This window comes from Neophocaena asiaeorientalis, unplaced genomic scaffold (genome assembly GCF_003031525.2).
Source record: "Neophocaena asiaeorientalis asiaeorientalis breed wild unplaced genomic scaffold, Neophocaena_asiaeorientalis_V1.1 scaffold371, whole genome shotgun sequence".
Lineage (NCBI taxonomy): Eukaryota > Metazoa > Chordata > Mammalia > Artiodactyla > Phocoenidae > Neophocaena > Neophocaena asiaeorientalis.
The window spans coordinates 995500-1009015 of NW_020172369.1; the positions used below are offsets into that span (position 1 = coordinate 995500).

The 13516-nt window shown below is 37.7% G+C and overlaps 1 protein-coding gene across 2 annotated transcripts in view; it reads right to left on the reverse strand.

Moving 5' to 3' along the window:
- The window catches only part of CA13 (carbonic anhydrase 13), a 31104-nt gene extending 22823 nt beyond the window's left edge, over positions 1 to 8281 (reverse strand). The window contains exons 1-2 of one of the 2 annotated variants that reach the window (XM_024731690.1): positions 8197 to 8281; positions 3621 to 3818 (exon numbers count right to left, since the gene is read on the reverse strand). In XM_024731690.1, the coding sequence (XP_024587458.1) occupies positions 3621 to 3818; positions 8197 to 8233 (235 nt within the window). In that variant the 5' untranslated portion in view covers positions 8234 to 8281. Of the gene's footprint in view, positions 1 to 3620; positions 3819 to 7957; positions 8081 to 8196 lie in introns of those variants that run through there. The other variant, XM_024731682.1, reaches the window with a different exon arrangement.
- Positions 8282 to 13516: the final 5235 nt, after the last annotated feature.

The window sequence follows — 13516 nt, forward strand, 5'->3', positions numbered from 1 at the left end:
GTTCACGTATCCCTCCATTAAGATTTTTTTTAAAAGTCTATTCCAAATAAAACTTTCATATAAGAGATCTACAGAGATCAAGAAAACAGAGTTAATTTTAAAGTCTGAGAAAATTTTAATAACTTAGTAAAAGGATATCTGTCATTTGCTATATGCTGCAAAGACCAACTAGGAACATATGCATTACTCTACTGAACTTAACTTTTTTTTTAATTGTTAGTAATTTGCTTACTCTACTCACTTTCTGAAACTACACTGTAGTCAGCTGCCTAAAATGAAAAGCAAGGCTGGCAAAACAAAATCAGAAAAAAATTCATTTAGAAAGAAAAACCCTTGTCTGTTCATGCATTTACTGTCTATCTCACTAGGATACACACTCCTTTAAGGCAGAATTGATCTCATTCTCTTGTATACCCAATGCCTAGGACAGTTCCCGGAGCAATAAATGTTACTAACATAAAGTAAGAAAGAGACCTCACCTGTAGAAACACTCCCCCACAAACTTCAGTTTGTAAGGATGCTACTGAAGTGACCTGAGCATCACTAAAGCGCATAGTCTTAGGACTTGTGAATCTAATAAAAGTCATGGACTGATCACTGTATGGTAAAGAGTTCTCTGAAGTAAAACTAAATGAACAGCACATCTATATTTTGCTTGGAATCTAGGAAAAGAACAAAGAACACAGATCTGCCAGGATTATAGTGAGAGAGAGAGAGAAAGAGAGAACGAAGATAGGAATGGTCCTAGCTACTGGGGCTTGAATTCTTTTCAGAGCCAGGACAGTCTTCATTAGTCTGCCTTCTGGCTTCCTTTGCTCTGAGCATGCGCACACCAAGTTACTCTCTGATCACTCATTCATTCAACAATTCTTAAGAGCTTATAATGGGTCAGCAACTGTGTTCAATACTAAGTACACAATGAGCAAGGCCATCCCTATCCTCAAGAAACTTATAGAAGGAAACATAATTATAATAAAGTTTTATAATACATCATTGTCACAGATTGACAATTTAGTTTCCTGTATATCTTGGCTCGGGGAGGGGGGGGCGTGGATCACACAACTAAGGTATGCTTACCCCCCATCTTTTTCTGTTTTTTTTCTTTTTTAATATATAATTTAAGATCTTGTACATTTGGTTAACTTCAGGCAGTTACCTAGAACTAGATAACAGGATTATAACTGAGAAATTGACAATTTTTAGAGATGAAAATTAAAGAACAGTCACTGAATCCATCAAGTTACTAGCATTCTTAGTAGGCCTTTCTTAGCAAGAAAGCTGCTTCCTTCCTTTTGACATATTTTTAAAATTTCAGCACAACATATCTTATCCACAGAAGGGACACAGACCATTATTATTTATTATTATTTTTATCACTAGTTATTAGTAGTTATTGAGTATTTACTATATGCCAGGAACTATTTCATTTATTAAAACTTAAAAATTAGTACCACAGCCTTTAAAAATTAAATGTTCAAACAATGAATAATCCACCAATGTTCAAACTATTTAGGTGTCAAATGGTAAATATTAATTAATTTCTGGTGGTTTGTAATTCTATCGGGACTTCACCTACATATACTAATGCATTCTGTACCCTAATGCCATACCATGGTGTTGTCTATATCCTCCAAGAAACATCATACCAAAAAAATGCTTTTAACTGAAACATACGTTTATTGAGTACCCTCTGTGTGCCAGGCACCAGGCTAGGTAAATGAGTAAGACACAGCTGTTGCTCACAGGGAGCCTTTAGCTGAGTGGAAAGAATCAACTGGCAGTCACAATGCAATGTGGGAAGTTCTGTAAGAGGACAGGCCTGGGATGCCACAGGAGGGGTGACGGGGCCAGTCAGGTGTGATTCCCAGAGAGGGGGGACCTTGTCTGTGTTCCGAAAAACCAGAAGCTAGGGGGAGAACACCCTTGTCTGCTACAGCCAATTGGAGAGTTGTCTCTAATGAATTTCTTCCTGTGTGAATTTCACATCTACCTGTAGCTTTTTAGAGGACTATTAAAATTTTGAGGAGTGGCTCCCCACAGGTTAACCACTGGTTGTGCAGCTGCCCAGCCAAAGAAGCCCTGCCAGGACCATGAAGAAGGTTTCACACCTGTGGTCTCTTGACTGGTGGGATTGAGAGTTAACCTTGGTAAGAATGGCTTCTTTATAAAATGGAGACTGTTTTACTCAAGTTAAAATGGCTTGTTACAGAAGTATCCTTGTGTTTTTTATAGTTTGTACCAAAGAAAAAGAAAAACCAGCAACAATTTATTTTAGCCATGGCGGTTTCTACGTTTTAATTAATTTAATCCCCCAAATTACCATGAAACATTCTCTTCATTTATCTTGAGACAGAAGAACGAGAATCATGACCTATATATATGTAGCTTCTGTCTCAGAGGAATACTAAGTACTTTATGGATATTTTCAATTAACCCTGATAATTTCATTGTGATCTAGATAGAAATGAGACCTTTGCTTATGGGAGAGGGCACACACTACCCATCACAGACACAGCGTCAAACCTGGAAACACAGACAAACTAATTCCACTGATTAACCCAAAGTAGAGGGAAAATGAGAGGAAGAGAGAGGGAGAGAGAGAGAGAGAGAGAGAGAAGACCAGGATCATCACTGAGCAAATTAAAGTAAGAATTTTTTATGACTAAGGTTTTTTATGAGAAAGTTTTAGATGAAGTACAATCTAATCATTTCTTATTCTAAAAGTAGGAATGGATAGCCTCAATTTTTCGTTTGAGAGATCATAAACAGTATCAAACTACCATTATGGGTGGTATAAACTTTGTACTTAGAAACCTCGGACTACTTTTATAATGTACTATCACATCAACCATATCTATTAATACAGATTCATAAAACTGAGGGCCTGAAGGAAAGACAATTTAATATATGTAAAAAGTGAGGTTACTTCTCCACCCACCCAAAAGTTGGAAAAGTATCATGTGTTCATCTTTCCTTATGCATCTTTTAAATTGCTCTGATGAAAGCGAATCACGTTTATGAATTTAACAAATATGAGGAAGAAATGTAATGGGCTTATAATTTTTGCTAACAATGTAGCACTACATAAACACAAGATATTATTACTAAACTAAATCTGAGCTTAATGAATAAGTGAACACTTTCTTCCAATTAAGGATTCTTAAAATTTATTTTTCATTAATAAAGTATAGCATTATCCTAATATTAGACTTAAGATAAAAATAATTTGTCGGAAGCCTTAAAAAGTGTTCCAAAATATGATTCTCTCTGATCTTCTCTTTAATCTTACTTATAAACTTGATATCATCTACTCTTTGGGCAGGAGGTATACTTGAATAAGGATTAAATGTTCATTTTAAAAGGAAATGCTCTTTTCTACTTCGCTCAGTTTTTAAATTAACAAATAAACTAGTTTTTTTTTTTGGTTGGTCTATTATTTATTCACCGTGTGAAAGACATTATTCCATGAACTAATCAAACAAAACTTTTACTCTAAGTTCTAGCAAAGTACTAATAAGGAACACACAGTGCATAGGTAGTTCAAATATGAAAGATAAGAATGTGCCATCCAATCAACCAAGCTCCTCACCCCAACCAAGAAAAAAAAAAGAAAAGCCAACCTGATTTGTCCTCTGTGTCATCAAAGTCAACATTGAAGGAATGGCCGCTATTACTGATGATTTTAGCTGAGCTTGTGTCGTACTTGATACTAAGAGGTCGGAGGGAAGAATCATATTTCACTTCTTTGGTTTTAATCTCAATTGGAGATTGTTGATCTCCATCAGCAATAGGGAAAAATTCATTCCAATGAATAGGACCTTTAACATATAGGACCAAAAGAAAAGGACTGAATAAGTTATTTCATTCAGCAAATACTTGTTGAGTGCAATGCACTGTACTTGACATTGAAGAAAATACAAAGATTAATAAAATACGATCTTTACCCTCAGCACTTTAACATCTAATTGTTTTGTTTTGTTTCACAAGACCAACTGCTTTTATTATAGGTATGGAAACTTCCTGGTTTGCCTTAATTCATCTTCAGAATTAAACTCACCCTTGTAGACAAAAGAGCATGTTAAAAGTACTTCACAAATGCCTTCTACTGAACTAAAAGCAACACTACAATTCATCATTGAAAACAATGGGATTCAGTCTCAGCTCCAAGAATGAGCTGTGAGAGCTCCACAGGTCAGGTTTATGGGCTGAAAGAACTAACAGAGCTGAGAAAGCTGTGTAGCAAAAAAGGGTGTAGTTCTTTAAAATGCTCTCCCCACTTCTATCACTCACTGTATCTTCACATGTCACCCAGTTCTCAGCTCAATTTCCTGTGAATGTGCAACAGGCAAACTAAGGAAATACGTAAATTTTTCACACATAAAATGACTGCACCATGTCAGGAAATGTAATATTGTTGGTTTTCTGCAGTAGAGTCAGGCAACAATTTATTTCTCTCTTTCTGTGTTTCAGAAGGTCCTTCCAGGGTTGTTTTGCCAATATTACATTTGAATTCCAATACAAGGTACAATTGGCATCCTGGTCCTCATTCACAAAGTCAAAATCGCATCAAGTTCCCAAATTGAACACATGTTTGATAAATTGAGGTGAAGCAATAAACTGACAATTCCCTTGTCTACTCTCACTTCTCTGGGAGACTCATTCAAGTTCTGCCTCTCAAAATCAACAGCCAGGTTGCAGCTTCAAGTAAGCTCCAAGCCAGTCTACAGACTTTACAGGTTAGAGGTTCTTATTTCCTCCTCTACTCTGCCTGTAATTTACACCACCTCCACCAGGTCTGTAGAGCATGGCTGCTGACTAAGCTTTTCCCTACTCCACTAACCAACTAACTTGCTTTCTCTAAAAGTCGAGTACTAACTAAGATGACACAGCATGACAATGAATTAAGCATTTGTTACTAACAACAACAAATATTTTTTAAAGATAAGATTTAGAATGAAATTTCAAGAAATGCAAATATATCATAATTATCAACAGCTTCAATCTCTAAATCTAACGCTCCTTATCACTCTTCTTCTTTGCAAAAGAGAAAGCATAAATTCTTTCCTTTACATATGCTTCAGGTACAAAAAAGTCATAGCATGAATACATAACCACACACATAACTTAGAAATTGTTCTCTTATGAATCATACACTTTGGACTTGAAAGCAACTTGAACATCAAAAGTCCTTCGTTACATCTTATTACAGAAAAGGCATTGCATTTCCTTATTTACTAACTACTTTCATTTACCTTTCATTTACCTTTCTAACACTCTTTTTGTATACAATCTCGTCCTTTTTTCATGTGAAAAAAATGTTCTATTTCACTGCCCACAAGTATGAGTTAACCTAATGAGAATCGGATTTCAAGTATGCAACACATATGTCATATTAACTTTTTTCCAATCAGGAAAGAGCATCTTTCTCCTCTTAATTCCTTTATGCTCCTATTTCCAGTCCTTTATAACCAGAACTATTTTTAAAAGCAGAGGCAAGCCAAAATAAGATAAAAATAATAGCACTTTGCATTAGTCAATATTATCTATTAACCATGATGGTAGGTTCCTTTCCCTTGCCTTTTACGTGCAACGTTAAACCCATTTAAACACAGTTATAGAGATATACAGAAGTTCTTCCATTGATTCAGGAACTTTCTGAATATCCATAGAGATAGGTAGTTTTCAGGGATTGTCACATTTCCTAAACTAAACTAATAAAATTGTCAAAGGTTTGTGGAAGAAGTTGTAAGCTGTTTGTGAAGGTAACCACTTCCAGTGCCTCACTTCTTGATGTTCCATTTTATCACTGCTACTATTCCCAGCTAAAGTTTCCTTTTGTCTGCTCATTCACTGCTCTTGCCAGTCTAAACTGGCAAGCAACAAAACTTGCCCAGTCAGGATACAATACATTTCCAATAGGATTTTGCCAAAGTTGATCTACTTAAAGGTGTGGTCCTCAGAAAGCTATTGAATCTAAAAGCAGGGAATGGTCCTACAATTCTTAGCCAAAATACAAAATCACTCCTTGTTAATGGCTTTTCTAAGATGAATTTTTTTTTATGTTTTCAATTTTTCATTTGTTTCTTCGGTTTTCTCCAATTTTATTGAGATATAATTGACATACAGCACTATGTAAGTTTAAGGTGTACAGCATAATGATGTGACTTACATACCCCATGATATGATTACCACAATAAGTTTAGTTAACATCAATCATCTCATATAGATACAAAATCAAAGAAATAGAAAAAATATTTTTTCTCTGTGATGAGAACCCTTAGGATTTACTCTCTTGACAACTTTTATATATAACATACAGCCGTGTTTATTATATGTAACATGTTGTGCATTAAATCCCTAGTACTTATTTATTTTATAACTGGAAGTGTGTACCTTTTGACCACTTTCATCCAATTCCCCCTTCCCACCCACTCTGGTAATCATAAACCTGATCTCTTCTTCTCTAGTTTTGTTTGTTTGTTTTTGAAGCATAATTTACCTATGTTAGTACCTAGTGCACAACACAGTGATTCAATATTTTATACACTTCAAAATGATCACCATGATAAGTCTACTTACCATCTGTCACACTACAAAGACATTACATAACTTTTTACTTTAGGTAAAAAGTTTACATAACTTTATTCCCCACACTGTACATTTCATCCTCGTGATTCATTTATTTTGTAACTGGAAGTTTGTACCTCTTAACCTCCTTCACATATTTCTAAGATGGATTTTTAAAATTTCAGATGCACTTCATTGGAGCCAATATTTTTGAACATATTAAAGAGTAATCAATACTCATTGATTGAAAATACGCTTCTCCTTCCTAATCATAGTGAGGGCACTGTTAACACCCAGTGACTATTAAATAACAATAACAGAAATTATTCCAGCAGAGAGGGAAATTAAAAGAAATTTGTTTTGTAGGTTTTTTCCCCAAACATAAATTGAAAATTAGCAAAATGTAATATTATAATTGCAGTCTCAAAGAGAAATCCACCTAAATTATACCTTTCATTATTAAAACTCTAACTTTCACCTGCTGCCATTTTTTAACTGGCAAGTTAGTCATAGCCTCAAAAAGACTACAATTAGAAATGAAACTTTTCTGTTTCTTTGTGAAAGTAAGCTTTCTATAAAATTAACTATACAGTACTGCTGAATAATATGCATGTTAATCCAAGAAAGTATTATTATTATTACTATCATTATTCTCAGACCTAATTTTGACAGTGATTCACTGTAAGGCTTTCGTGGTGTCACTTTGCAAACATTTCAAGTAATGGTTATTTGAAAATCATCAGTTCAGTTTAATACAAAAACAAGAAAAATGGGTTACTTTTGATAATTTAGGATATACAAGAAGAAAAGTATACATCTTATTATTCCTGTTGGTTCCATCAATAAACACATTTTTACCAACGTGTTACAATGTCAATGATCCTTTGCTAATTCCTCAGTCTCTGAAAGGATGTGTAGAAGGAGAAGGAGAAAGCATGCAGACTGCAGACGTAGCTTAAAATATAACTTCATTTCTAAGAAAGAACCTAAAATCTTGGTAAAACCAGCAGTACCAGTCAACCAACTGCAAGTTGCTGTGGAAATATTTTACAGCTAACAGCTAGCTATTAAGAAAGTTGCGGTACATTGGTTGACAAGAAGGCAACGTAAATCTTCAATGTTGCAATTCAAGTCATTAAATTTTCTTAAGTATATTTTCAAATATTTTCCATGATTTGTTTCCCCGTAGAGATAATGAGCTTAGAAGACTGAAAGCAAACTTGTCCTCTATTCATTGAAATATGTCTTCAGATTTCTAAACTCGGTGCCTTTGATTGATAAGTAGTTACTACTAGAGAAAGTTTTCGGCTTTTCAAATGAAAGCGAGGGGACATATCTGAAGATTTCGGGGTCTGGGGTATCGTGACAGGGCTAACGCACGTCAACTCACCCCCACTATCAACAGCCTCCGAGATGCTTTCCCTGTCCATGCAGGACTATGCCTTCCCTCCGCTTCCTGCGTGTGGCTCCGGGGAGCGCTGCTCATTCAAAAGACAAACCGAAAAGTTTCTCGCCAAGTGTGGATTGGCAGAGTGCGGTCGGCGGACTCCGGGAAGCGGGCGGTCCCCCTCGGCCGTCCCCGGCGCAGAGCCCCCTCTCTCACCCCTCCCATCCGCGGAAGGCGCTCACCATTGTGCTCGCCGTATCCCCAGCTGAACCTCGCCATGGTACCTCGGGGTGGCAGGCAGAAGAAGTGGCGGGGCAGCGAGCAGAAGGAGGGAGCGGGCCGGGCGAGCGAGCTTGCGTGGGGCTGGCGGGGGCCCAGCTTAGGGCGGGGGCCGCGGGGGGCCGGGAGAGCCCTTGAACCCCGGGGCCAGGGCGCTCTCGGCCTCGTCCGCCAGGGGGCAGTGGCGGGCAGGGAAGGCGCCCGAGAAGGGAGGACGAAGGGGCTGGGAGTGGGGGGGCGCTCGGAGCCGGGCTGAGTCCTGCGGTGCGAGTCCTCTCACTGTTTGAACTCGGGAAAGAGATAGTGCTTGATAGGAAGGCGGGGAGATGGAGAGGGAGGAGAGAAAGAAAGAGAGAAGGGCTTCCAGAGGGGCTTTCCTGCCTTCTGAGAAGCGGTCATCCTAGAGAGGCAAGTGTTGCCCAGCGGGCCCTCCAGGGAATGAATGAGCCACCCAGGCCGGGAGCCGCCCGGCTGGGAGGTGAGGAACCGGCTGGAGAAGTGAGGAGGGCGGGGATGGTCGTGGTGGCGGTGACTGCAAGGACAATACAGCGCAATAATGACAATGATAAGAGCCACAAAAAGAATTCTGCTGCTATTTATTAAGGACTTACCACAGGCCAGGGTCTTAGCCCAGACGTTTACCCGCATTTTCCCTTTAGATCCTCACAACAGTCTTTTGAGGAAGACACTATAAGTTCCCAATAGTTAGGAAACAAGGGAATGAGGCTTAAAAACTAAGTAACCGGCCCCAGATCAACGCAGCTACTTGGAGCCTAGAGGTCCCTCTTAAAGAGGAGCCGATCCCCACCCGCCCATTCTTGCTGCCCCCTTCCCCTAACGCTCACCCTCTGCGGGCCTGTGGCTTGGGGAGTGAGGGACCTAAGCCTGGTTATTGATACTCGGCCCTGAAATTCTGTTGCCCTTTTGACCCTGCAGGGATGCTTGGTAGGCGTGCTGCCCTAGACGGACGACGGAACTGACTGCAGAGCCTTGAATTTCTGTCCTCGTGTGGGTGTTCTGGGTTCCCAATGAAAAATAAACTGTGTGACCTGCCAGGATTATAATTACTGTTCCAGCCGTGTAAGGGTTTGAGTTAGGTCTATGTGAACTTTCATATTGAATTGTGCAGTGTTACTTAGAGACAAACTAATGCAAAGAGCTTCTTTATTGGCATGAGCCTTCCATAAAAGACTTAAGAGTGGCTGTTAAAATATCTTTCATTTTCTCTTGCCATCCACATCGCAGCTGCATAATGTGGCAATTGCAAGTCCCAGGGAGTCCCTCTTTGGGTAACCACTGCATTGTTCAGGGACCACTAAATAAGGATCAATTTGAACTATTCTTCTTTAGATCTGACCTAAATACCCCATAGTGAGCCTGTAGCTCCTTCTGCTTGTATAGCTCTTATTGAGGTTAGAATGAAACAGAAGAAATGCTGCACTTCATATAGCATTAAACACAATAAACTTTATGCTTCTCTTGCACCTAGGAGAAGGCCTAGGCTTCCACATTCCACGTTCTGTGGCACAACTGGGTTCATTTATGCCAAGAATATAATAGGAACCAAACTGTTAAGAGTAATGTCTGATCTATATTCATTTTCACCACAGAAGACAATATGCATATATATTTATATACACACACATAGATAGATGTATATAAAATATATAAATACATGTAAGATACATAAGACATATATAAGTATCTTAAATTTATTTAAGAATGTTATCTTGAAAAGTTAAGTCTGGGTTACTTAGCTAAGCACCCTTATTCTCCACTAAGTCTATAGATATAGTTGGGGATACATGTATGCACTGTATGAATGCAGTGAAAGAGATCGCAAAAGCTCAGAATTCCATGAGCCATTTTCCCATGGTGCCCTTGTCTCAGATTAAGTTTCATATTTTATAAACCCAAGGAACCTCTCAGTAAGGAGCTTAGTATACCCATTTTCAGTAACTCAGATGATTAGCACATCAAGGTGAATAATGCTCTAAGTAAATGTCAGTTCCTAATGCTCAAGAATAGTTCTTGAATGAATGAATACATGAATTAATGGACCAAAACTGTTAAAGAAGTTCCAGTTAGTGGCTTCAAATCCTTCCCAAATTGTTACTTTTACTGCTTGGGTACACAATTTCCTCTGGTTTGAGTGTATTGTGTAGTCTATCCAATTTTCCAAAAGAGCAACCTAACTATTAGAAACAATCAAATAACAATTTATAGAAACTGGTTAAATAATCTGTAGAGACTCCACACAATGGGCTACTATCAAGATTTGAAAAGAATGAAGATCTCCATGAACAGAGATGGGATGAGTTCTGGGACAGATTTGGTGGGAAAAAAGAGGGAAAAAAAAGCAAAGGTGCAAAAGAGTGTATATAATATGCTACATTTTTTATAATTTTAAAAAAGAGAAATAAGAATTTGTATACATACTTGCAGATTTTCTCCAAAAAAATTATGGAGTTTAAACCACAAGTTAACAAAAATGGATCCTTATAGAGGATGGTTGGGGATGGGGTCTATAGGGATGAAAGTGAGATTTCTCAGTTTATCTTTTTAATTTTCTAATCATAAATGTTTTATATTTTCAAAAAAATTAAAGAGGATTAAAAAAACACTAAAATTTAATTTAGGCAGAAACAAATGAACTTAACTGTATATTAATGTGATAATATAACCACACAGAAAAAAAATATGCTTTGAATAGAGTACTCTGGCTATATATATCCTTAATAAAGTATATTACATATTAAGAAGAACTGCAAAACAATCTTGAACTTTACTGCTAGATTTAATTTTGGTAGTAATATCAGTGTTGTTATTGTGAAACCATTTTGTGTATACTTCTTATATTAAGAAAGAACAATGAGTAAATATATTGATAACCTCTGGAACCAATGATTTTTACTCTGGTTTATACAAATATGAAAGGGCAAAAGCTACAATGAACATTGTCATACTAGATTTGAATATTCTGTTCACTGAAAGATGCTAAAAGCAGTAACACCCCAATGCCAGTGAACCAAAAACACAAACTTTATGGCTCCTCACTTATGGACTTCTTATAAGGCCCTATACCTAATTTTATATTTGTAATTTTGTATTCTTCTTTAAAAAAAAAAGACAATTCCAAAATTATATTAGCTTCAGGCTCCACAAATCTGCATCTACCTCTTGCTATGGGACACCTGGTCCCCAGATTTTGATTTCTGAACTCCTTTACCCTTTACAAGGAATCAGAGCCCCTTGGAGAAGTGGCTGGTTTCAGAAATGGAACAAGGAAAGATCAAGGTGAGAGCCTAGAACATATTTTTCATGCCAGAAAGCTAGAAAGTGATCAAAACCTAATGAGTCAAGAGAATGAGACACAAGCCACAGAATGGGAGAAAACACTTTCAAAAGACACATATAATAAAGGGCTATTATCCAATATATACAAAATACTATTAAACCTTAACAATAAGAAAATAACTTGATTTTTTAAAATGTGCCAAAGAGCTTAACAGGCACCTCACCAAAGAAGATATACAGATAGCAAATAAGCATACAAAAGATGTTCCACATCATATGTCATCAGGGAAATGAAGATTAAAATGAGATACCACCTATTCAGAATTGGTGAAAATCCAGAACACTGACACCACCAAATGCTGGCAACAATCTAGAGCAATAAGAACTCTCATTTACTGTGGTGGGGATGCAAAATGGTAAGAAGACAGTTTGGCAATTTCTTACAAAACTAAGCATACTCTTACCGTACAATCCAGCTATCACACTACTTGGAATTTACCCAAATGAGTGGAAAAGTTCGTCCACACAAAAACCTGCACGTGGATTTTTTTTTTTTTTTTTTTTTTTTGGGTATGCGAGCCTCTCACCATTGTGGCCTCTCACCATTGTGGCCTCTCCCGTTGCGGAGCACAGGCTCCAGACGCGCAGGCTCAGCGGCCACGGCTCACGGGTCCAGCCACTCCGCGGCATGCGGGATCTTCCCAGACTGGGGCACGAACCCGCGTCCCCTGCATCGGCAGGCAGACTCTCAACCAGTGCGCCACCAGGGAAGCCTCACATGGATGTTTATTGCAGCTTGATTTATAATTGCCCAAACTTAGAAGCAACCAAGATGTCTCCTTCAGTAGGTGAACAGATAATTAAATTGTGGTACATCCAGACAACAGAATATTATTATTATTAAAAAGAAATGAGCTATCATCATGAAAAGACGTGGAGGTAACTTAACTGCATATTTCTAAGTGAAAGAAGCCGATCTGAAATGGCTACATACTGTATGATTCCAACTATATGACATTCTGAAAATGACAAAACTATGGAGACAGTAAAAAGATCAATGGTTGCTGAAGGGGTGCTGAGATGAACAGGCAGAGCATAGAGGATTTTTCAGGGCAGTGAAACTATTCTGTATGATACTATTATAATGAATACATGTTATTATAAATTTGTTCAAATCCATCGAATGTAAAACACCAAGAATGGACCCTAATGTAAACTGTGGACGTTGGGTGATTATGATGTGTCAATGTACGTTCATCATTGGTAGCAAAGGTACCCTCTGGTGGGAGAATTGATAACGGTTGAGGCTATGCATGTGCGCTGGTAGGGGGTATTTGGAAACTCTCTGTACCTTCCTCTCAATTTTGCTGTGAACCTAAAACTGTCACCCAAAAATAAATTATAAAAAAAAAACAGACCCATAAAATAGACCCATAAAAAAACTAATGCGGTCATGTAAAACACATACACATACACACCTCCCACAGGAGCTAGCTTACAGGAAGTCCCACTGCCAGATTTGGGACAATTTGGCCACCAGAAAGAATAATGATGATAATACATTAATCCTCTCCCTCAAATATCTATGAGTCCATAGTGGTACAGAATGAGAGAGAGAGTGAGAGACAGTGAACTTCTTTATGAGAGAATACAGACAAAATGATAGAATTTTAAACAACCATCTTTGCAAGGCCAGTATTTCAGGCAAGAATCAGTAATGGGCGCTAAAACTTCTGGGTGAAAGTTTTGGTTATTGGTGAATAAAATATTCACACAGTCTAGGATTAAAAAACAAAAGATACATAACAACAAAACATAATGTGTGACCCTCAATTAGATTCTAGATTGGGGGAAAAGCTGTAATAGATGCTTTGGGGACAATTGGAGAAATATAAGCATGGACTGCATGTGGTATTATTGAAATGATGTTAATTTTCATAGGTGCGATGATGGTACTGAGAATACTTTAGGAGATGAATGTTAAAG